This window comes from Entelurus aequoreus, linkage group LG01 (assembly GCF_033978785.1).
Source record: "Entelurus aequoreus isolate RoL-2023_Sb linkage group LG01, RoL_Eaeq_v1.1, whole genome shotgun sequence".
Classification (NCBI taxonomy): Eukaryota; Metazoa; Chordata; class Actinopteri; order Syngnathiformes; family Syngnathidae; genus Entelurus; species Entelurus aequoreus.
In genome coordinates, this window is record NC_084731.1 from 34,583,512 (window position 1) to 34,610,004 (window position 26,493).

Here is a 26,493-nt window from a genome sequence, read left to right on the forward strand (position 1 = left end):
GGAGATGATTGAAGGCGGAGAAGATTTTTTCATCATCAATTTCCTCCTTGATAGGTAAGTCAGGCAATTACGTTTTCTTATTACTTGTAATAAATGGAAATGGACATTGCGTATGTAAACTATATTGTCCAATACAGTCTATGATCTTGTCTAACAAAGCTAGTATGTTCGTACAACGAAAACTTAGTGTGATGGTGCTTCGCTCCTAGTGTAATGCTTAGCATTCTAGCCTGGTTAATGACACATCGACATATAAGCTAACGGGGGAAATATATACTCGTTAGCCTGTATGTCTATGTGTATTCGAACTGACAGGGCAAAATATATTTTCGACAAATAAAACCTATGTGGATATGGGTAGTGCCAAAGATGTCGTTGTGGCTTGTGCAGCCCTTTGAGACATTTGTGATTAAGGACTATGTAATTAAACTGTGATTGATTGATGATTTATATAGTCATTGCCTATTTCGTTCTCATTATGCTGATACGCTGACGAAATGAGTTCCAACATTAGCACGACTGTCATCATGGCAATGTGAAACGTATGGAGACAGCCAAATCATATGATACAATAATTCCTCATTTGTGTAGCCTATAGGCATACCTTGGTAAAATATCTCCTCTTTAGTTTTGGGCGTACATTAGGCTGCTAAGCATGCTGTACTTATTTTCACCAATATAACCATTGCTAGCGTTGGTTGTAGTTTGTTTTAGTCTTTGGTTTCTGATACTACTGACAATAAACAGATGATTTGTTGTGATATTGTACGCAGGCATGATGTACTTCTTCCTGAAAATAGTCTAATTTCTGTGTAAAATGTGTTGGTTAGAGATTTGTTTTTGACAAAACGCTTGTCTATTCAGCTATTATGGTCTCAGCACCTCAACCCCTAGTAACAGTGGAAGTTTGACGTTCCTTGGAGTAGCCCAGTCGATCAAGCTGGATTCGGCTGCGTATCTGGCAATCTCAGTTAGGGAGAGAGGGAGGGGACTACTGAATTTTGACCATGATTGCAGTATTATTTCTGGCCACATTATTACATATGGCACCTTTAAGCTTTAGGTGGTGAGCATAGTTGAAGTTCCAAGCCTCTGTGCCACTAGATGGCGAAACTAATTCCAGAGTGAACGCATTAAGACCCGTCTAAAAACATCTGGTCTTACTTGCTAGCATTAGCTTGTAACTACTTTGTTTTCCAAGCATTGGAAACCAAACTTTTAGCAGCAGTGCAGCTTTCACAGCTTATCAGCTGTCATCCTGCTGCTGTTGAGGTTTACAGTAGTTTTCGGACCATAGGGCGCACCGGATTAAAAGGAGGCATTAAAGGGGTCATATTATGATTTTTTTTTTTATAGATTTAGTACACTTCCTTGTGGTCAACGTACCATGCAGTGGTGGCTATTTGGTCAGAATGTTGCATAGATTGTGTTTTACAGACCCTCTTCAAGCAACTTTCTGACCGTCTCTTTTGCCCCATTTGTGGGCGGTCTTATTTACCTGGCTCCAATGTGACAGCGTTTTTGCCCCGGTAATTTTTTGCGCTTCCCTCGCAAATCTACTGACATATTGAAGTTATGTACGCTACTTTATATTAGAAATGGCAACAGCTGAAGATGAATGCCCTACACAAGAGCATAAGGAAAATTAAGGAGTTTATTGACTACGGCGCAGACTACAATCGCGGATGCGCGCACATTTTCGGGACTTATGCAAATCCCAAATACACGAAAGCAGGTAACAATAGTTAAGAAATGTTAATTTTGCATAATAGGTTGGAACAAAATGCCAGACAATATGACCTCGTTTACACTGCAAACCAAATCTGATTTTTTTTCCTCTTAAGTGACACAGATCGTTTTTTTGCAAGTCTTAATGCTCAAAGTGCATCAAATCGGATATTTTCGCATCAGATTCAGGCCACATCAGGAAATAGTCCAAATCCGGATGGAATCTAAACAGCAGTGCAACCTGAATTCTACCCGTTTTTGATTTTTTTGTCAGCTTTTGGTGGGCAACATCATTCTTGTGTGCGGGAAAAGAGGCCGCCCGCCAGTGGAAGTGGATACTTTATCACAACATTCTGTTTTGGTGAGTATAAAAAGCTTTTTTCGACAGCCGAATCTCGGTGCACCACTCGTCGTGGCTCAATTAGTGGAGCGGCCGTGCCAGCAACCCGAGGGTTCCAGGTTCGATTTCTGCTTCCGCCATCCAAGTCCTTGAGCAAGACACTTTACCCACCTGCTCCCAGTGCCACCCACACTGGTTTAAATGTAACTTAAATATGTAGATAATGGGTTTCACTAAGTAAAGCGTTTTACATCAGAAGAGAAAAGCGCTACATAAATATAATGAACTAGGCTATATGTAATATATGAATAAACATTTTGATTCTGAAGGAATAGCGATCGTTGAGGTTGTAGCGAATTTTTTTACAAGGTACGTACATTGCGTAAGTTGTTTATGAAAATGAGTTGAAAAATAAAACTAACGTAGATCCACACTTATGTGCGTATTGCCTCTACTTGACAGCCATAAAAAGATTAGAACCCTCCCAAATATATTACACTATATATCCCACCTCCAAAGACATACACCTGGGGATAGGTTGATTGGCAACACTAAATTGGCCCTAGTGTGTGAATGTTGTCTGTTTGTCTGTGTTAGCCCTGTAATGAGGTGGCGACTTGTCCAGGGGTGTACCCCACCTACCGGCCGAATGCAGCTGAGTGAGGCTCCAGCACCCCCCCACCCCCCAGCGACCCCGAAAGGGACAAGCGGTAGAAAATGGATGGATATATTTATTCATACTTTATACTACTTTTTTACTATTTTTTAAGGTGTGGCCGTATATATTTTATTTTGTAGTAGTAGTAGCGACTTCCTTGTTCATTTATGGGTCAACTTCCTTTGTTTTCACTTTAACAAACTTCGCAGGCAAATGGCGTCGGGCCACATTGGGGCCACATTGGCGCCACATTGGGGCCTGTGCGCGTTTATACTGGAGTCTGAAAAAGATCACATTTTACCTGCAGTGTAAACAGTAAGCTGGAAAAATCAGACTTACAAAAAATCAGATTTGGGCCAATTTGGCCTGCCGTGTAAACATAGTCTCTGTCTCCTTATAGGTGCCATTTTGGGGTCCTTATACACACACCATAATAATACCCTGTGGAGAGGCAGGGCCGGCGAGCGAGCAGCAAGGCAGGGCACGCCGAGGCCCGGCCCAAGATGGCGGCAAGGAGGCGTGGACGGCGAGCGAGCGGCGAAGCAGGGCGCGCCGGGAGCGACGCCGCAATCGTGCCCAGGTGTGCGATCCGCGCACCTGGGCACGATCATCCAATCTCCTCTCGCTGAAGAAAAGGGGAACAGCAGAGAGAGATGGAGGGAAGGCTGGAAGGAGCCAACGAAAAGCTGACGCGGAGCGAGAGAGGAGAGCCCGAGACAACGAGCGAGCGAGCGGAGGAGAGGAGCTGAAAAGCGACCGGGACTGAGGTTTTGTTTGAAAAAATAAAACAAACGTCAAACTGCTCAGAGATGTCGCTGTTTGATGGTCCATGGAACCCACAAGGCGGCTTGAGTCCGTCACATACCCATATGTTGAAGCATAGTACGTCTAACTACGGTAGCCATAATGCTCCGCGTTCCATCAAGCTGTGTGGCTTCGTAGCTTCCCAAGTCATACTAAAACATTCTTAACTGATTTTATGAGCGCCGTGTGTAATGTTCTTTATTCTCAATGAAACATCAACGTTTTGGTGTTGCTTGCTTACGGGTACTTGCTAGCATAATTTATTGAACAGGCTTCAACTTACAGTGCATATGTATCTCTTATGTGTGACTGCTATCTAATGGTCACAATTTTTCATAACACCTTGTACCAGATAAAACTGGTTTGTGGTCGGTAAGCACAACCAGAATCAATATATATATTATGCGCACTGTCGATTTTTGAGAAAATGAAAGGATTTTAAGTGCGCCCGATAGACGGAAAAGTACAGTAATTATTTACACACAGCTGAGCTTCTTGCACATGCCTGAAGCTGCTCCGTGTGTCCATGGCAGTAACACAATTAGTGTATCGCTGAAAAAGTGTCCACTCTTCTCCCCCACTACTATGATTGTGGGTGACATAACCAGTAATATTTTCTTTTCTAACGCCATTACTTGCTGCCATCTCAGCATTATTGACAGCCTTCCCTCTTCGGTAACTCGGCTTGTTGTTAATGTTGGGTCTAATAAGACGAAAAGACGCCAATTAGAACTAACTAAAAAGGAATGTAAAGTCCTCTTCAGTCTGTTGAAAAAGTTAAATGTTTATATTATTATTATTTTATTTTATACAACTACTGTAGTTGTTTGTACTACCTTCTGCTGTATTGTTTTGCAAAAAAAAAGTTTCAGGGCTAAGTATAACATTTATTTTCACCCTTCATTTTTTCCAGAGTTGATTAGTATCCTTCATAGAAACGGCACAATTGTAATTGGCTTATACTTGTATTGTGTTTTTCTACCTTCAAGGTACTCAACACGCTTTGACACTATTACCACATTCACCTACTGATGACGCAGCATCAGGGGCAACTGGAGCTTCAGTATATTGCTGAAGGATACTTTGTTGACCACTTTGGAGTGTTTGAGAGTTTAAGGTTATCATGTGCTTTGTTGTCCTGATTGCTAATATGAAAAACTTGGCCTTTGACAAGCACAGTTATGCTGTGTCGTTTATTCAAAGCTTCACCTTGGGTCCCCAAAAAGACAAAGGTATTGTGTGGGTTTTCGGTTACATTAGATGTAGTTGTGCAAGTATCGCTGACATGTACTTTTAAAAAGATTCCAATTATTAGATCCCATACATATCACAAAACAAGTATAGATGAAATGTTCTTACATGTAAAACGTGTGACATCATGTTCAATACATGCAGTCCTCTAGCATGTTTTAAAGAGGAACTGCACTTTTTTTTGAGAGACAAGATGACAGATGTATTTTTTTAATGCATTCTAATTCGTAAATAAACATAAATAGAAATCTGCTTACAATGGAGCCAAAGGGATGTCCTCTATTCCGCCCATACAGCCCTTAAAAAACATCCAAAAAGCTCCAATTTAAATTGTGTGACCTGAATTTTAACCAAGTATTAGTGATATTGTTAACTCAGACAAACAATTTCTAGCGTCACATTGTCACAGAGAGAAAAAGCTTGTTGCTGTTATATTGACATCATCGACTGATGAGCTGCTGCATCGCCTCTCAGCTGGTGGAAGTTGATCCTAGATAAATAAATAATGTCTCTCACCTGGACAGCAGAAGGATGAGGACATAATCTGAAAAATTTGCCAACATTGGCATCAAAATTAGACCCAGAAATGGCGAGAAAGACACGAAAAGACGCCTGGTTCCACCCCCTGTTTTTCTTCGCGAGGACTATGAGACACTCTTCATCTAAACAGGAATATATCAACATCCTAACAGTCGGCATCATAATGACAGCAGACATTGTTGAGTAAGTGATGTTTTATTATGTTTGTTGGCTCTCATAAAGTCTGCAGTCTGCATTAATTATTTATGTCGAAAAAAAAAGCGGAAGTCATGATGCGTTTTTTAAATTAATGCGCCGCGTATGCTTAAAATGAGCAAAATGCGTAAATATTACCTTATTATGAATGTGACAGTTACTACATTACATACTGTATATACAGTGTGCATATAAAACATTGATGGAGATGTTTGGATGTTCATACCTATCATTGTTCTCTGTTTGACTAATTTCACTTGAACAAACTTTTTCTAACATTCCACACTACAAAATAATAGAACTATGTATGATTCCTGCTGATATCGCATCAGATGAATATGGTATCAGCGAATGCTCAAGGCTCCAATATCGGTATCATATAGAAATTAAAAAGTTGGATCACGACATTACGACAAATTACATTGATTTAATGTCCAATAATACAACGGCAAGATGGTCAGAGTTTAGTGAAGTGAAGTGAATTATATTTATATAGCGCTTTTCTCAAGTGACTCAAAGCGCTTTACATTGTGAAACCCAATATATAAGTTACATTTTTAAACCAGTGTGGGTGGCACTGGGAGCAGGTGGGTAAAGTGTCTTGCCCAAGGACACAACGGCAGTGACTAGGATGGCGGAAGCGGGGATCGAACCTGCAACCCTGAAGTTGCTGGAACGGCCGCTCTACCAAGCGAGCTATACCGCCCCATATTTAGCATACCTGTATATTAGCTTACATTGAAAGGTTTTATCATCATTAAAACCTTTTTACAACGTTCACCTTTTGTTGTTGTCAAACACACACAAACTATATCATTCAAGATAAGTTGAATAAATGTAAACAAAAACTAGCGTACAGCATATGCAATAGTAACAAAAAATATATAACTGATTATTTAAATAACTTAGTTTAATCATTTAAATGGGACCTATTATGCAAAACCATTCTTTCTTACCTATTGGTAACAGTTTTTGTGTATTTGAGATCTGCATAGGTTTTGAAAATGTGAACTCAAACCATGGAGGTATTACAGATATTTATAAAACAATCTTGCCTACTTTCATACGTCCTCTAAACGAGCCATTTGGAATTTTCCCAATTGGTGACGTTTTTCCCCAACTGTGACATCAGTGGATATCTCCATATATGGTAAAGTTTTACCTGAGGAGCTTTGCGTGAGTATATCATTATAGTCTGACGTTGGAGTCAATAAGTTATTTCTTAACATTTTATTCGGAGGGTTAATGGGGTTCAATCCCCACCTTCTACCATCCTAGTCACGTCCGTTGTGTCCTTGGGCAAGACACTTCACCCTTGCTCCTGATGGCTGCTGGTTAGCGCCTTGCATGGCAGCTCCCGCCATCAGTGTGTGAATGTGTGTGTGAATGGGTGAATGTGGAAATAGTGTCAAAGCGCTTTGAGTACCTTGAAGGTAGAAAAGCGCTATACAAGTATAAGCCATTTATCATTATTTATTTATTTATTTATTTTCAGGTCTCAGTTAGATCAGAGTGAGTAAAAAATGCGGCCAAAATACTTTTGACTAGGACAAGAAAGTTAGATCATATTACACCTATGATGACCCACCTGCACTTCAGGTGCAATTTTGAGGTTGTATTACTTGCGTACAAAATATTAAACCGTCTAGCGCCATCTTATCTTGCGGATTGTATTGTACCTTATGTTCTGTCCAGAAATCTGCATTCCAAGAATGTCGCCTTATTTATTAGTGACTGCCAGAGCCCCTGCAAAAAGTCTGCAGGCTTCAGAGTGTTTTCTATTTGGGCTCCAATACTCCTACTCCTACGCCCTACTGGCAAACGTTAGAGATGCTACCTCAGTAAAAGCATTTATGTCCCACCTTATAAAATATTTTTATTTTATAGCTTTTGAATAGAACCCTGTTTAGACTAGTTGATCTGCCGCTTTTCTTTTCTGATTTCCTCCCCCTATGCTGCATGGAGAGGAGAACCAGGTTGTCACAGATTATTTCTGTAGAGGTACCAGTCTGAATACGGTACTAGTAACATCACTATGAGCCCGTTGACGTTCTAGAAATATAAACTGCAGCTCAGCTCGCTCGCAGTCCTGGCTTGAGGTGAAGGCTAATTCGCTTTTAGCGTAACGTTAGCTCATTTTGCGGTGTGTGTGTGTGTGTGTGTGTGCGCGTGTGTGTGTGGGTGCGTGTGTGTGTGTGTGTTACGGACCTTTTTCTGTGTTGATTGAGCTGTGTTGAAGCAGCACAAAAGGACATTATGTTAAATGAAGAGTTTCCTGAAGCTGTCTCTGATAGTTGATATAATAATGTAACTGCATCATTAAGCCTGCATGAACTCCATGGAGTTCAGGGATGAATAGTCTCTCTTATTGCTATTGTACTATTTTTTCAGCTATAGTTACATTTATCATTATTAATGGAGCAGCCTAGTTTTGAATGGCAGGGTCCCTGCTATCACATGTTGATAAAAATATAACATTTACATAATAAAAATCAACTACAGGCTTCCCAAATGCTGTAATAAATTAAGCATGATGAGTTGACTTGAAACTGTTTAATGTTGCACTTTTTATATGTAGAAGAAAAGTTTTGTCATTTTTTTAAATCTGAGCAACAACTTGAGGCAGTTTAATGTTGATTAACGTGGACCCCGACTTAAACAAGTTGAAAAACTTATTCGGGTGTTACCATTTAGTGGTCAATTGTACGGAATATGTACTGTACTGTGCAATCTACTAATAAAAGTCTCAATCAATCAATCAATCAAAAAAAGCACTTTATATGTAGAAAGGTTTTGTTAAGAAACCATTCTGAGCCTTATCTTATTTAGTTTTTATTTTATATATGTTGGCCACATTAACCCTGGCAATGGACCCTGTGTGTATATGTATGTTATGCCATTGTTTACAAATTTGGTAAATAACCAAAACATTTTTTTGTTTTTGTTTTCTTACTGTACCGAAAATGAACTGAACCGTGACCTCTAAACCGAGGTACGTACCGAACCAACATTTTTGTGTACCGTTACACCCCTAGTTGTCACAGATTCTTTTTGTAGAGGTACCAGTCTGGAGGAGGTTCTAGCTGGTCCAAGTCGTGAACCGGGGTGGACCACTCTCCCATGCAGAGCGGGTGACGTTTTACTTCGCTACTAAATAATAATGGAAGAAGATCCCTGTATGACCCTCTGTTGGCTTCCCGATGGATTAGACTCTCACATTATCCATTAATATAACAATTCAATAACTGTACCCACTCGGCATCCTTTGCATCTGGTCACCCAGAAGGGGCGTCCCCACATCTGCAACCCCTTCCCAAGATTTATTTGTCCTTGCCTGCATGTGGGTTCAGATAAGATTAAAGATTAAAGTACCAATGATTGTCACACACACACTAGATGTGGTGAAATTTGTCCTCTGCATTTGACCCATCCCCTTGGGGAGCAGTGGGCAGCAGCGGCGCCGCGCCCGGGAATCATTTTGGTGATTTAACCCCCAACTCCAACCCTTGATGCTGAGTGCCAAGCAGGGAGGGAACCGGGTCCCATTTTTAGGGGATGTAGTTGTGGTTGGTGAAGCCCTTTGAGGCACTCGTGATGAATGGCAATATAAATAAATTGTGATTGATAATTTTCTATATCCTCTTGTTGTGGGGCAGACTGGCTCGTACACGCACATGGATCCTCCGCTGTTGCCAATTCTAACACAAAGTAACATATAGTTGTAACTCATATCTGTCAAAAACTAGAACATGGCTGACTGGGCTAAGACGCAGTCTAAGTGGAGGCACGTAAATAACACCGCCTACAAAACGGGGCATCCTGAAGAGATGGTCAGAAAGTAGCTTGAAGAAGGTCTGTAAAACATAATCTATGCAAAATTTGGACCAGAGAACCACCATTACATGTTATGTAGACCACAAGGAAGTGGTTTAAATACAGGAAAAAAGTAATAATGTGACCTATAAGTAATATTGCTCATTTTCCGTGGACCATATAAAAACCCTCTGTGAGCTAAAACATTGGACATTTCGGGGGTGGATTAAGCACTATAATCTCTATAATATCTGTATCTATAATACGCCGTAAATGCTTACCTCAAGGAAGACAGACATGGCAGCAATGATGCGTCTCTCCTTGATGGCGGCGCCGAGGCTGTCAAAGTCGTCAGAGTTGTAAAGGTAGATCTGCATCTGGGAAGGAGACAGAACATACGAGCTTTGAGTGGACAAGAAGCGTCTCGTCATAAATCACAACCATTGCTGGGAAGCCGATGAAAGGCTTTTTTGAGAGCCATAAAAGAGGGTGTATTTATCACACCATAAATCTCTTATAATGTGTGCCATTGCTTTTTGTGTTCTGCCACTGCTGGAGGACGCTTAAGAAATGTTGTGCTACTGAGCTAACAGACCGGAGGGATGTGCTCTTTTCTGCAGGGAGTTGCAAGAGAATAAAATACTCTCTTTATCATTGCTCCCAATTACCTGAAATCACTTCTTTCTGCTACCAAAAACAAAGTTAGGAAAATGTGGCTGCAGAGATAGAATGAGCAACCAAAATAATTTGATTGCTTTCATTTCATAACCACGCGTAGTGCTGATCAAAATCATCAAATGATTGTCAAGGTAGTAATTGGACCTATCCATCATCACAGACTCTTTTAATTTGAAAAGCCTTTCATGTCACCGAACCAAGTTAATTGCCAATAAGAAAAAGGTCCTGGGTGTTGATTTAACTTAAGAGCAGACTTTTCAAAGGGAAAATTTCAGAACCCCCCGCTGAAGCTATACGTCATCAAAAAATGTATGATTGTGTTTAACAGGCAGCAAAATAAATAATTCAGGTGATTTACATAAGTTGCTTTAAGTACAGCATTTAAATGGAACTCATTTGTTGTGTGAGTTAAGCCAGAAGCGGCCATTAATCAGCTGTCACATGTTATTAACTACATGGCACAATTAAAAGGAGCCCCTTGAGTTTTCATTCTGCCAGCAAATATGTGACCTGCTTACTTTGGAAAACAACATATTAATTTAGCAGCCAATAAAAAGTATGCCTAAAAACATTAGACTGTCTTTCTTTTAGAGTCAATGCTGGTATTTTGTCATGTGACCAAAAGCTGTACAGTAAACAACATAAGTATACATAAAATAAGCACTTTTCTTATACCATATTACATAACTTAATTAGAGTAGTACTGTACATCAGAATACAAGTGCCTCATCCTATGAGTTTTTCAGGCTACGACCTTTCTCACGGCTAATTGTTATGCTTTGAGTTGCGACCAAAAATTGGGGTTACAAGTCTCCCAAACACTAGTTGGCGTAGTTAATCTCACAATGAATCTCGTAAGATCAGCACCAAAATATCCGGTCTTACTCGCTAACACCAATGATCCTAGGAGCTATGTTGTCCGGGGGCTTTATGCCCCCTGGTAGGGTCTCCCAAGACAAACTGGCCCTAGGTGAGGGATCAGACAAAGAGCAGCTCGAAGACCTCTATGAAAAATACAAACGAAGGACCCAGATTTCCCTCGCCCGGACGCGAGTCACTGGGGCCCCACTCTGGAGCCAGGCCCGGAGGTGGGGCACGATGGCGAGCGCCTGGTGGCCGGGCCTGTCCCCGTGGGGCCCGGCCGGGCACAGCCCGAAGAGGCAACGTGGGTCCCCCCTCCAATGGGCTCACCACCCATAGCAGGGGCCATAGAGGTCGGGTGCAATGTGATCTGAGCGCCAGCCGAAGGCAGGGCACTCGGCGGTCCGATCCTCGGCTACATAAGCTAACTCTTGGGACGTGGAACGTCACCTCGCTGGGGGGGAAGGAACCTGAGCTAGTGCGCGAGGTAGAGAAGTTCCGGCTGGATATAGTCGGACTCACTTCGATGCATAGCAAGGGCTCTGAAACCAGTTCTCTCGAGAGGGGCTGGACTCTCTTCCACTCTGGCGTTGCCAGCAGTGAGAGGCGACGGGCTGGGGTGGCAATTCTTGTTTCCCCCCAACTCAAAGCCTGCACGTTGGAGTTCAACCCAGTGGACGAGAGGGTAGCTTCCCTCCGCCTTTGGGTGCGGGGACGGGTCCTGACTGTTGTTTGCGCTTACGCGCCAAACGGCAGCTCAGAGTACCCACCCTTTTTGGATTCACTTGAGGGAGTACTGGAGAGTACTCACCCGGGTGATTCCCTCGTTCTACTGGGAGACTTCAACGCTCATAATGGCAAGGACAGTGAAACCTGGAGAGATGTGATTGGGAAGAATGGCCGCCCGGATCTGAACCAGAGTGGTGTTTTTTTATTGGACTTTTGTGCTCGTCACAAACACCATGTTCAAACATAAGGGTGTCTATATGTGCACTTGGCACCAGGACACCCTAGGCCGCAGTTCTATGAACGACTTTGTAGTTGTGTCGTCGGATTTGCGGTCTCATGTTTTGGACACTCGGGTGAAGAGAGGGGCGGAGCTTTCTACCGAAATGCCGGACAGACCTGGCAGGCCCAAGCGCATTGTGAGGGTTTGCTTCGAATGCCTAGCAGAGTCTCCTGTCAGAGAGTTTCAATTCCCACCTCCGGAAGAACTTTGAACATGTCACGAGGGAGGCGCTGGACATTGAGTCCGAGTGGACGATGTTCCGTACCTCTATTGTCGAGGCGGCTGATTGGAGCTGTGGCCGCAAGGTGGATGGTGCCTGTCGTGGCGGTAATCCTAGAACCCGGTGGACACCAGCGATGAGGGATGCCGTCAAGCTGAAGTGAGAGTCCTATCGGGCTCTTTTGGCTCATAGGAAACCAGAGGCAGCAGACAGGTATTGACAGGCCAAGCCGTGTGCGGCTTCAGCGGTCGCGGAGGCAAAAACTCGGACATAATAATAATAATAATAATAACTGGGATTTATATAGCGCTTTTCTAAGTACCCAAAGTCGCTTTACATGTTAAAAACCCATCATTCATTCACACCTGGTGGTGGTAAGCTACTTTCGTAGCCACAGCTGCCCTGGGGTAGACTGACGGAAGCATGACATGACATGGGAGGAGTTCGGGGAAGCCATGGAAAACGACTTCCAGACGGCTTTGAAGCGATTCTGGACCACCATCCGCCGCCTCAGGAAGGAGAAGCAGTGCAATGTCAACACCATATATGGTGGGGATGGTGTTCTGCTGACCTCGACTGCGGATGCTGTGGATCAGTGGTGGAATACTTTGAAGAACTCCTCAATCCCACCAACACGTCTTCCTATGTGGAAGCAGTGCCTGGGGAATCTGTAGTGGGCTCTCCTATTTCTGGGGCTGAGGTTGCCGAGGTAGTTAAAAAGCTCCTCGGTGGCAAGTCCCCGGGGGTGGATGAGATCTGCCCGGAGTTCCTTAAGGTTCTGGATGATGTGGGGCTGTCTTGGTTGATAAGACTCTGCAACATTGTGTGGACATCGGGGGCGGTACCTCTGGATTGGCAGACCGGGGTAGTGGTTCCTCTCTTTAAGAATGGGAACCGGAGGGTGTGTTCCAACTATCGTGGGATCATACCCCTCAGCCTTCCCGGTAAGGTCTATTCAGGTGTACTGGAGAGGAGGCTGCGCCGGATAGTCGAACCTCGGATTCGGGAGGAACTGTGTGGTTTTCGTCCTGGTCGTGGAACTGTGGACTAGCTCTATACTCTCGGCAGGGTCCTTGAAGGTGCATGGGAGTTTGCCCAACCAGTCTACATGTGCTTTGTGGACTTGGAGAAGGCATTCAACAGTGTACCCCGGGAAGTCCTGTGGGGAGTGCTCAGAGAGTATGGGTGTAACGGACTGTCTGATTGTGGTGGTCCGCTCCCTGTATGATCAGTGTCAGAGCTTGGTCCGCTTTGCCGGTAGTAAGTCGGACCCGTTTCCAGTGAGGGTTGGACTCCGCCAAGGCTGCCCTTTGTCACAGATTCTGTTCATAACTTTTATAGACAGAATTTCTAGGCGGGGTCAGGGCATTGAGGGTATCTGGTTTGGTGGCTGCAGGATTAGATCTCTGCTTTTTGCAGATGATGTGGTCCTGATGGCTTCATCTGGCCAAGATCTTCAGCTCTCACTGGATCGGTTCGCAGCAGAGTGTGAAGCGACTGGGATGGGAATCAGCACCTCCAAGTCCGAGTCCATGGTTCTCGCCGGGAAAAGGGTGGAGTGCCATCTCCGGGTTGGAGAGGAGATCTTGCCCCAAGTGGAGGAGTTCAAGTACCTCGGAGTCTTGTTCACGAGTGAGGGAAGAGTGAATCGTGAGATCGACAGGCGGATCGGTGCGGAGTCTTCAGTAATGCGGACGCTGTATCGATCCGTTGTGGTGAGGAAGGAGCTGAGCCAGAAGGCAAAGCTCTTAATCTACCGGTCGATCTACGTTCCCATCCTCACCTATGGTCATGAGCTTTGGGTTATGACCGAAAGGACAAGATCACGGGTACAAGCGGCCGAAATGAGCTTCCTCCGCCGGGTGGCGGGGCTCTCCCTTAGAGATAGGGTGAGAAGCTCTGCCATCCGGGAGGAGCTCAAAGTAAAGCCGCTGCTCCTCCACATCGAGAGGAGCCAGATGAGGTGGTTCGGGCATCTGGTCAGGATGCCACCCGAACGCCTCCCTAGGGAGGTGTTTCGGGCACGTCTGACTGGTAGGAGGCCACGGGGAAGACCCAGGACACGTTGGGAAGACTATCTCTCCCGGCTGGAACGCCTCAGGATCCCCCGGGAGGAGCTGGACGATGTGCAGATATCAACAGTAAATGAACAAGTAGATTAATAATTAATTGTCTACCAATTGTCCTTAATAATTTTGACAAAATAATAGAATGATAAATGACACAATATGTTACTGCATACGTCAGCAGCTAAATTAGGAGTTTTTGTTTGCTTACTTACTACTAAAAGATAAGTTTTCTAGTATGTTCACTATTTTATTTGAAAACAAACTTGCAATAAGAAACATATGTTTAATGTACCGTAAGATTGTTTGTTAAAATAAAGCCAATAATGCAATTTGTTGTGGTCCCCTTTATTTAGAAAAGTACCAAAAAGTATCGAAATAATTTTGGTACTGGTACCAGTACCAAAATATTGGTATCGGGACAACACTACTTTGTACACTTCAACAGAAGGCTAATAGGAACTGTGTTACAACTAGATGAATAAATCAGGAGAGACAATAATACCCACACAGTACGGCAACATGTTTGTCAGCCATACATGGTGAAGCGGCTGGCGACGGCTTCTAGCCATTGGCTTTGACTGGGAGGTGGGACTTCCGAGACAAGAATGGGAAGTGATGTGTTGTGGAGGTTAAAGGTTGCGTGAGTTTCCGTGTGCGTAGCGAGATACGAGAAATGAGCTTGTTGGAGTGGCTTGCTGCAATTTTTGAGAAAAGGAGAGACACTGTGAATCTGTCTGATCCTTCATTCCTTGGAATGTTATAATATGACGAAACAGATAGGCGACACACATCTTTAAGCTGGCCTTCGTCGCCATAAATAGGCAACGTGTCTGAACATTCTGTGGTTTCAGAAGGTACAAAAATTAAATGAAGAATGCCTGTTCGCCAAGTAGAAACTTTAATTGATTTGTTCGCTTAGCAGGCTACTAAAGTTCTCACTGATTTATCCATATTTATATCTGCTGTGCGCACTAATGCAAAAATCGGAAATGATGCAATATTGCATACGCAGTAGCCAAAGGATAAGTAAGAATAAGTAGACATATTATTAGAAATACCCAAGAGGGAAAAGTGATAGAAAATGAATGGATGGATGAATAATTAAATGTCATACATCTAGAATATATAATAGTAATTATATATATTATATCAGTAAAATACAATATAATAATTTAAGATGTATAAATAATTGATTTATAATCAATTCGTAGGCCCTGAATTATAAGTGTAATCAACTTGTGAGGTGTCCAAAGATTCCCACTTAAATGCTCGTCTGCACCATACTGAAGCAGAATGAGTCTAACACCTACCAAGGACCTTTAAAATAATACCTAAACATTTATCCATGAAAATATGGAGAAGCAGCTGGAAGGAGATACCGTAGAAGTCCACGTTCCAAGATAAATACAGTAGGGTTGCACAATTTTGAGAAAAAACGTAATTGTGATTTTTCTCTCCAAAATTGCGATTCAATTTGCGATTTATATATTTTATCCATAAAACTGCGAAAATAACAAGTGAAGAAACACACGTTACTTTTAGTCTGCCAACATCTCCTGAAGGAATCAATAAAGTACTATCTATATTCTTGTCTCAAAGTGCCACAACAATGTGCAATAATTTACTTAAAAATAAATTTGGCTTTATGCAGATGGACTCAGAGCTTTTGTCTATGACATGTTCTTAACATGAAGAAATAATTAAAAAAAACTACACAGTGATAAGGTAATGTAATAAATTTATATAACAATAATGCAAGTCACCATTTAAAAGGATATAATAAACATTTATTCCTCACTACTGTAGGATTGTTTACCGTAGTACTGTAAATGGAAGGTAAATAACTTTGTCATCCTAAATACAAACCCCGTTTCCATATGAGTTGGGAAATTGTGTTAGATGTAAATATAAACGGAATACAATGATTTGCAAATGCTTTTCAACCCATATTCAATTGAATGCACTACAAAGACAAGATATTTGATGTTCAAACTCATAAACTTTACTTTTTTTTTTTGCAAATAATAATTAACTTAGAATTTCATGGCTGCAACACGTGCCAAAGTAGTTGGGAAAGGGCATGTTCACCACTGGTTGCATGGCCTTTCCTTTTAACAACACTCAGTAAACGTTTGGGAACTGAGGAGACACATTTTTTAAGCTTCTCAGGTGGAATTCTTTCCCATTCTTGCTTGATGTACAACGTAAGTTGTTCAACAGTCCGGGGGTCTCCGTTGTGGTATTTTAGGCTTCATAATGCGCCACACATTTTCAATGGGAGACAGGTCTGGACTACAGGCAGGCCAGTCTAGTACCCGCACTCTTTTACTATGAAGCCACGTTGACGTAACAGGTGGCTTGGCATTGTCTTGCTGAAATAAGCAGGGGCGTCCATGGTAACGTTGCTTGGATAGCAACATATGTTGCTCCAAAACCTGTATGTACCTTTCAGCATTAACGGTGCCTTCACAGATGTGTAAGTTACCCATGTCTTGAGCACTAATACACCCCCATACCATCACAGATGCTGGCTTTTCAACTTTGCGCCTATAACAATCCGGATGGTTCTTTTCCTCTTTGGTCCGGAGGACACGACGTCCACAGTTTCCAAAAACAATTTGAAATGTGACCACAGAACACTTTTCCACTTTGTATCAGTCCATCTTAGATGAGCTCAGGCCCAGCGAAGCCGACTGCGTTTCTGGGTGTTGTTGATTAACGGTTTTCGCCTTGCATAGGACAGTTTTAACTTGCACTTACAGATGTAGCGACCAACTGTAGTTACTGACAGTGGGTTTCTGAAGTGTTCCTGAGCCCATGTGGTGATATCCTTTACACACTGATGTCGCTTGTTGATGCAGTACAGCCTGAGGGATCGAAGGTCACGGGCTTAGCTGCTTACGTGCAGTGATTTCTCCAGATTCTCTGAACCCTTTGATTATATTACGGACCGTAGATGGTGAAATCCCTAAATTCCTTGCAATAGCTGGTTGAGAAAGGTTTTTCTTAAACTGTTCAACAATTTGCTCACGCATTTGTTGACAAAGTGGCGACCCTCGCCCCATCCTTGTTTGTGAATGACTGAGCATTTCATGGAATCTACTTTTATATCCAATCATGGCACCCACCTGTTCCCAATTTGCCTGTTCACCTGTGGGATGTTCCAAATAAGTGTTTGATGAGCATTCCTCAACTTTATCAGTATTTATTGCCACCTTTCCCAACTTCTTTGTCACATGTTGCTGGCATCAAGTTCTAAAGTTAATGATTATTTGCAAAAAAAAATATTTTTATCAGTTTGAACATCAAATATGTTGTCTTTGTAGCATATTCAACTGAATATAATGATAAATAAATGGGTTATACTTGTATAGCGCTTTTCTACCTTCAAGGTACTCAAAGCGCTTTGACAGTATTTCCACATTCACCCATTCACACACACATTCACACACTGATGGCGGGAGCTGCCATGCAAAGCGCTAACCAGCAGCCATCAGGAGCAAGGGTGAAGTGTCTTGCCCAAGGACACAACAGATGTGACTAGGATGGTAGAAGGTGGTGATTGAACCCCAGTGACCAGCAACCCTCCGATTGCTGGCACAGCCACTCTACCAACTTCGCCACGCCGTCCCTTGAAAAAGGATTTGCAAATCATTGTATTCCGTTTATATTTACATCTAACACAATTTCCCAATTCATATGGAAACAGGGTTTGTAAATACACAAACAAAAATTAAATAGACTCATTTTTGTAACCTTAATAAATATTGAATATCTTAAAGTGCATTTTTTTTTTCCAGATGGAAAAATGAGGTGGGAAGTTGTCTTTTTGTTCGTTACTATCACTTGATCACAGCGGGATTTGCGCTCGTTCGTCCGTGTTGATGGGCTCATATTGCTCATCCTATTAGGAGCTGAAAAAATCCCCACAACAGGACCTTTGGCTTTATAAGCTCATGTGTTTCCTCCTAATTTGGGTTACTTTACAGCATTTCTCACTGGCTCTCTGTATTGTGAGTGTGTTAGCGAGACAAAGATTGTAAATGACTGAAAAGAGGGGTCACTCTGTTCTGTTATTTCCACTGTTGAACAAACGCGCTCAGGTGCTGAGAGTGATACACAAAGTCGGACGTCTTTCTTTCTGTTTGAAGCGAGAGAAACGCAAGGCTCATAAATTCTGATTGGGGAAGATGGCTGTCAGTCAAACGCTGGTGATGGCGGAGGAGAAAAAAACAACTCAACCTTTTGCGGTTATTTACTGCATTAATAAAATCCTCAAGGTCGATTCAATTTGGATTAATCGTGCAGCCCTAGCCCCATTCCGAGGTGGATCTCCCGTGAGAGGAAGAGGTGGGGGTTAATAATTTTGCAATGCAGTCTGCTGAAAATGATGGAAAGCGCCACTCAAAGTCGGAATTGCGACAAAACCCATTTTAAGATATTCAAAAGTGCATAGTGCAACCCCCTATTTGTCATGTTTCATGTGTCAGATAAGCCGCGACAAATGGAGCCGTATGAATCATTAAACTACTATAGTTTTTATTATAGATTTCTAGTGTTTTGTTTTTCATACAATATTTTTTCCTATTTAAAACTTTGGCTTTATTTTATTTTATTATCATGCTTACATACTGTACATTACCTTTTGCATTATATTAATTGATATCATTACGTCTTGTCTACCTTGTACTTTTTTATTTTGTATGTCATTGCCTGAAATAAATGAATGAAAATGAAAATGAATGAACATTTTTTAAAAGGCATGCTACATGGTAACATTTTGATGTTTTGTGGGCCAAGTACCAAGGGATGACACTGTTTCACAATACCAGTTTTTCAAGGCACGAACTGCGTCACGGAGCCAATTAAACTCAATTGAGAAAACGGCGCACGTCTTCAAAATGGTTCTAATCTTACGTTCAAGTGCGCAGACAAGTTGAAGTCATGTTTGCTGTCATCACGATGTACAATATAGCAGTGAGCAGTGAGAAGAAGAATACTTAACTCAGTGAGAGTCATACACAAATTGCAGCTTGCAAGCATCCAAAGAATGTGTGCAAACTGAAAGACAACTAAAAAACTACAATAATCCAGAATGTATTCCCATATTTTCATCCTCTTTGTGGTGCAGCTCACTAGTGATACTATTCTTATCACTTTATTCTTTCGGCCTTAATTTCGTCTGCATGGTTTCTTTTGTCACCCAACAGACATTCCAAATCAAGTGAAACAAATGTAAAGCTGCTCATGTTTCCCATGATAGCGACGCACTGAAGCACAACAAGAAGAAACACGTGTGTGGGAGGCAAGGTCTCAGATTCGACTACCAGAGCAGTTTGTTGCTAAACGTTTTGGTCTAAAACACAGCATGAGTCTCTCACTTCAGTCCCACGCAAAAGTCAAGATTGTTCTAAATAAAAAAAATACTACTGCCAGAGGGCACTGACTAATCTATATATCGACTGAGCAGTGCGGATGGGGAATGTAACGATGAGTCGGCACACAACAAACAGAGGCTCAATGGGGTGCACTACATGGCACCAACCAGCAGAGGCACTGTTGAGTCAGCTTTAATTTGTCTAAAACCTGAAGAACAGCAGCTCTCTGGTATTAGCCTGACATTAGTCTAACATTAACCTGATACTGAGTGCAGCTGGGATAGGCTGACATTGGCATGATATTGGGGACAGTGTGGCGCGGTTGGGAGAGTGGCCGTGCCAGCAGCCTGAGGGTTCCCGGTTCGATCCCCAGCTTCTACCAACCTAGTCACGTCCGTTGTGTCCTTGAGCAAGACACTTCATCCTTGCTCCTGATGGGTCGTCGTTAAGCGCCTTGCATAACGGCTCCCACCATCAGTGTGTGAATGTGTGTGTGAATGGGTGAATGTGGAAATAGTGCCAAAGCGCTTTGAGTGCCTTGAAGGTAGAAAAGCGCGATACAGGTATAACCCATTTACTATTTACCATATTAGTCTTACACTAACCTAATATTAGCCAGACATTTGATCAATATTTGCCTGATATTAGACTGATAATAGCCTGGTATTAGTTTATCATTAACCTGATATTATCCTGATATTAACCTACAGTACACACTGACACATGAAATGCATCAATAAATATCACAAATAATAAAGAGCACACATTCTCACTATTGAATTTGTGTAGGGCAAAAAACAACAGTTCAACAATGAGTTGATAAATGCCCACTGTGTTAAATGCATGACTTTCCTGCTGTGCAGCATACAAATAATACTATGATAAAACTCCACTTTGCACATACATCTTTTGTTGATGTTATCAATTGCCGCTTAATAACAGCAGCGCTAAAACCAACATTATACATTCAAAAATAAATAATACGTTTCCGTCACTGTGACTGTTGACACAGCCTAAAAAACAACATGATTGTTATCACGAATGTAAAATCACTTTTGTGTTCACTCGATGATGCTTCAGGCATGTGAGTACCCTTAGAGAGAAAAAGACGTACATTTCTATCAGCACAAAGTGCTGCCACGCAAGCCCCGGAAGACATTTTTGAAAATTAAGACTACATTTCCTGCAATTGGCTGCATTTCTACACTATATTTGACCGTTGGATTTATTCTCATCTACCAACCTTTTTTGGCTGTCTTTTTGACACTTACATGTTGTCCTATGTATTGTAACACATCATTTGTAGTTCTTTTAGTAGACAATTTACAAAACATTATTATCATTGAAAATATAAAATTGTACAACATGCATGCAAAAAAAAACAGAAAAGGTTTCCCATTTGGCGACGCTATTCGGTAACCATGCCCCTTTGGGTTATATATTTCCGGTGTTGTGACCTATATTTGTTACGTCAAAAATATACCTTCTCGCTGGCTATTTACTAATAAATACTCTACAACTACAACTGGTTCGGATCTTATCGTCTCCCCGCCCTGCAACTCAGTGCGGCGTTTAGGCAAGCAAAAGAGAGAGTACCTGTGGCTAAGGCAAGCTTTCATATTTTTATTGATATTTCATTAAAAAAACAAAAAAGTTAAAATTTGACGCGAAAATGAATGTTTGAAAACGCAGACTTCCATGTTTACATGGACATTTCAGAATAGTTTATGTTTAAAGTTGATCTCGAACATGCATACAATTAAAATATGATACATTACATTTTGCCCGTTTCTCATTACATGTTTGAAAAGGAGTAGGGAGAAGCAGAGTGTATCTAATCCTACCCCTTTTCTACTTCACAGCAATTACTAACATATTTGTCCTCTTCCTGTTCTCCATTTATACAGAATATATTCCACACATAATAAATAATTAAGTTCTCAATAAGGCTGAAACGACGCGTCGACGTAGTCGACGTCATCGGTTACGTAAATACGTCGACGCCGTTTTTGTGCGTCGACGCGTCGCATATTTACGTCACACTACCGTCATGGCGGAGCGCAAAGCAGACTGTGCGAGCGAGGGGAAAAACGCACGCCAAAAGTCGTCAAAAGTGTGGGAGTATTTCAATACACAGCCTAATAATGTTGTTGTATGCACACTGTGTCGAGCGGAAATGGCCTATCATAGCAGCACAACGGCTATGAACGAACATTTGAAAAGAAAACCATCAACCATCAATCGTCCGCGTTAGCATACGTTGTCATCATTACACAAAAACATGAATGTGTCATTTGTATCTGCTAGGGGTGTAACGGTATGTGTTTTGTATTGAACCGTTTCGGTACGGGGCTTTCGGTTCGGTACGGGGGTGTACCGAACGAGTTTCTAAGCTAAAGCTAACTTTAGCTGCTAAAGTCTTAACAAGTTGCTTTGCTCCTCTGCCTCTGTCTCAGCACGCAGCATTGTCCCACCCATACAACCATCTGATTGGTACACACGCAGCATTGTCCCACCCACACAACCATCTGATTGGTACACACAAAGCATTATCAGCCAATCAGCAGTGCGTATTCATAGCGCATGTAGTCAGCGCTTCAGCCTCGAGCAGATAGGTGTTTAGCAGGTGAGCATCAGGCAGCGGACTCTCCCCAAATGATAATAAACACCTCCCAGTCAACTACTAGTAACATCACTATGAGCCCGTTGACCTACTAGAAACTTAAACTGCAGCTCAGCTCGCTCGCAGTCCTGGTTTGAGGTGAAGGCTAATTACCTCTCAGTTCCAGCCACATCGACCCCTTCTGAGCGCCTATTTTCAGCTGCTGGGAATATTGTAAACAAGAAAAGAAGCAAAGCAAGTAGACATGCTAACCTTTCTTCATTACAACTGTTAGTCACTCACTGGAATGAGTAGAATTGGTTATTGTGTACTGTGTTGGACTGGATGTTTATTTTGCACATTTTAAAAGCAATACTTAATGTTTACAGTGCTCCAGAATATTTAGATTGGCACTTTTTTGTATTGGATGTTTATCTTTATTTTTGCACATTTTAGCAAATAAGCAATACTTTCACTTTTGTTGAAATGTTTACACTGTTGTTACAGAATATTTCATTTTGCACTTTCTTGTATTGGATGTTTATCTTTATTTTTGCACATTTTAAAGCAAAATAAGCAATACTTTTACTTTTGAAATGCTTATACTATTGCAGAATATTAAGATTTGCACTGGATGTTTACTTTTATATTTGCACATTAAAAAGCAAATAAGATACTTTTAATTTTGTTAAATGTTAAAAGTTTTTAATCTTTACATTGTTACAGAATACTTTGTCATGTTGTTGTCAATGTTGACTGAGTGGCCATACTTTTTTTTTTTGTAAATAAAAGCCATGCCTTTTGAAAAAACTGGCCTACTTTTATTTTTTCATCTTCATTTTAAATAAAATAAAATAAAAAATAATCGGTAAAAGGAAAAATAATCTATAGATGAATCGAAAAAATAATCTATAGATTAACCGAAAAAAATAATCTATAGATTAATCGATAGAAAAATAATCGTTAGCTGCAGCCTTAGTTCTCAATAAATAGTTAAATACATTGAAAATCACATAATGATATGAATAAGATTACCTCATTTTTCAATAAAGTTTAAAATGTTTCTCAGGACTTTACTTTGTACTTTGTAAACACCTTGAGTTTGAACCGTTGCTTAAACTAGATTACATTAGTACACTGTCTGACTTCTTTGCTTAATCCATTCCATAATTTAATCCCACATACTGATATACTAAAGGTCGTAAGTGTTGTATGTGCATAACAATGTTTTAAATTAATAATCATGAACTTTCGAAGGACAAAGGGGAGACAACCTCCGCCTCCACATCCACTGAGAAGCCGTGGAGATTGTGGAGAGCCTGACATTTCTGTGAGTCAGTGTTTCCAGCCAGATTTCTTGGACTGCTAACACCTCAAATCTAGTCAGGAACGCTCAACAGAGACGGTTCTTTCTCAGAGCGCTGATGCAGGCCCAACTTCCCCAGAGGCTGATGCTCAATTTTTATCAGAGCACTATTGAGAACATCCTCACCAACTCCATCATTGTGTGGTTTGCGAGCTGCATGGTGGCTGAGAAGACGGCCCTGAACAGAATGGTGAAGGCAGCCCAGCGCATAATTGGGCTGGAGCACCCTCACTTGGACACTCTTTACACCAGCAGACTGAGGAAGAAGGCCAAAAAAATCTCCATGGACTCCACACACCCTGGTAAGCCCCTCTTTGAACCACTATCATCCGGCAAGCGGTTCAGAAACATTAGGTCCACAACTAACAGGCTGAGGAACAGCTTCTTTCCTAGAGCTGTAGCCTTTATCTCCCCCTTCCCTTCGCTCCCCCCACTGGACTGTGAGACGCCCATAGACACTGCAGGTTGGGTACAATGGAGACTGAGGCTCTCTTTTAGTTCTTTTAGTCCTTAACTACCTCATCAAAGCATGTGGCACATCAGTTTTGCTCTTTGCATATTTGAACTCACTTTTAAATTGGGACTTATGCACTGCTTAGTATCTTACATTATTATTGTTGTTCAGTGTCTGTTTTTTATGAACTATGTGAAGTTTGGCAAGATATTCCCATATTTTATAATGCATCTATATTTTATTGTCTTTTAAAGGGAAACTGCACTTTTTTGGAACTTTGCCTATTGTTCACAATCATTATGCGAGACAAAAACATCTTTTTTTAGGATTCTAAATATCCATCCATAAAAAAAAATTGCTTGCAAGGTACGGCAAATGGGAGTTACCATCATAGCTGTCAAAGCCCTCTAAAACAACTTTAAAACCCTCCATTAACAGTTTATATACACACTGCATATGTAGTAACAGACACATTTGTAACAATATGTAATATGTACAATATTTACCGTATTTTGGTCATTTTAAGCATTAGAGGAACTTCTGTCCTGGGTGCATTGATTTCTGATTGATTGATTTCTGTCCTGGGTGCACTTCCTACTTCTGGAAACAAACACCTGTGTGTTTTAATCATGGCAGACTTCGTAATAGACGACTATTTTTGGACAAATGAGGATTCACAACCTTGTCTTTTTGAACCTGAATATACGGAGGATGAACTGCTGATTATAGAAGCGAGCACGAAGAGAAGGTGCAACGTTGGAGCAGACGGAAGCCGAGAGAGTCAGGACTGGCATGACTTGACACTGTTTTTTTTTGCTGCAGCTGTTACATATAATGTAATATTGTACATGGTAATTGGGATTTGTTATAAATTGTATATATTATATACAAATATAATGTCATATAATAATATATCAGTATATATTATATATTGTATATATAATATGTAAATATTACATACACTACCGTTCAAAAGTTTGGGGTCACCCAAACAATTTTGTGGAATTGCCTTCATTTCTAAGAACAAGAATAGACTGTCGAGTTTCAGATGAAAGTTCTCTTTTTCTGGCCATTTTGAGCGTTTAATTGACCCCACAAATGTGATGCTCCAGAAACTCAATTTGCTCAAAGGAAGGTCAGTTTTGTAGCTTCTGAAACAAGCTAAACTGTTTTCAGATGTGTGAACATGATTGCACAAGGGTTTTCTACTCATCAATTAGCCTTCTGAGCCAATGAGCAAACACATTGTACCATTAGAACACTGGAGTGATAGTTGCTGGAAATGGGCCTCTATACACCTATGTAGATATTTCACCAAAAACCAGACATTTGCATCTAGAATAGTCATTTACCACATTAGCAATGTATAGAGTGTATTTCTTTGCAGTTAAGACTAGTTTAAAGTTATCTTCATTGAAAAGTACAGTGCTTTTCTTTCAAAAATAAGGACATTTCAATGTGACCCCAAACTTTTGAACGGTAGTGTATATGTTATATTTTATGTTGCTACTATGGTACATTTTTAGTATACTTAATACCTGCATTATCCTTTCCATCCTTACCCTTTCCATCCTTTGAAACTGAGCTACTGTGTGGAACAATTTCCCTTGGGTATCAATAAAGTTTGTCTAAGTCTAAGTCTAAATGTAGATGTGGATCTTGGAGCCAGATACGCCGACAAAAATGGGAGTGCATAACCAAAAACAACCGGAAAAAAACCCGTCCCTGGCCAGCTGGACCAAACGGTCAACTGTCCATCAAGTGAGTCACTATAATACTGATCATGATACATGCAGGACAACATGCTTGTTATTATAACTACATACAATGTTGAGCTAGCTGTGTACAAACAAAACATGAAATGTGGGCTAATACTTTACAGATACTGTAATATGATTGTTCATGTTTTTTAGGCAGGAACAGATTGGTGTCCTGTCGCATTGTGTTGTGCGTTACAAACTCAAAAGCCATTCAGCTGCTGACGCAGAAGCTAGCTTGCGGCTAATTAGCATGCCGTCACAAGGCGATGTATTGCTACGCTAGAAAAAAATTACCTTAGTGTTTTCTCTTACAACAACAGCTTGGTTATTATACAGGTTATGGAACATAAATTAAGTATTGTTGGCGATTTAATAAAGATAAATAGATACAAGATGCGCATATAGCTGGTTGGCTTGTTGCCAATAATTATCGCAGTCAAAGCCGCCCACGTAGCGTATACTAATGCATGTGTCTTATCTGTGTACTTCTAGCCTTATTGTTTTCATTATTTACTAATGATTGTATTTGTCTTAAAGCACAGATCAAAATTGGAAGCCATAAATCATGTAACATTTAATACAATGCCAATAAAGCTTTATATTCTATTCTAACCTGATGCCAGATTATAGCAGACTATATGTAATATGTAAAATCAACCAATCAATTATCAATGCTGGAAAATTTACCGAGTTAATTTTCATTCATCGTTGGTTAATTGACTTATCAAATATCAGCCCAGGCGTAGATAAGGTAACACTTGAATATG

General features: G+C 41.2%; 2 protein-coding genes across 7 annotated transcripts in view; one reads left to right on the forward strand and one right to left on the reverse strand.

The window, feature by feature from the left end:
* The window catches only part of LOC133651000 (E3 SUMO-protein ligase ZBED1-like), a 19,600-nt gene extending 16,018 nt beyond the window's left edge, over positions 1–3,582 (forward strand). For 2 of the 3 annotated variants that reach the window (XM_062048855.1, XM_062048863.1), the window contains exon 2: positions 3,127–3,582. In XM_062048855.1, the coding sequence (XP_061904839.1) occupies positions 3,127–3,160 (34 nt within the window). In that variant the 3' untranslated portion in view covers positions 3,161–3,582. Of the gene's footprint in view, positions 1–2,002; positions 2,090–2,935; positions 3,042–3,126 lie in introns of all 3 variants that reach the window. The other variant, XM_062048846.1, reaches the window with a different exon arrangement.
* Positions 1–26,493, reverse strand: part of LOC133650978 (receptor-type tyrosine-protein phosphatase gamma-like) — a 369,942-nt gene that overhangs the window by 99,450 nt on the left and 243,999 nt on the right. For all 4 annotated transcript variants that reach the window (XM_062048807.1, XM_062048817.1, XM_062048833.1 and 1 more), the window contains one exon: positions 9,611–9,706. In XM_062048807.1, coding sequence (XP_061904791.1) covers positions 9,611–9,706 — 96 coding nt within the window. The remainder of the gene's footprint in view (positions 1–9,610; positions 9,707–26,493) is intronic.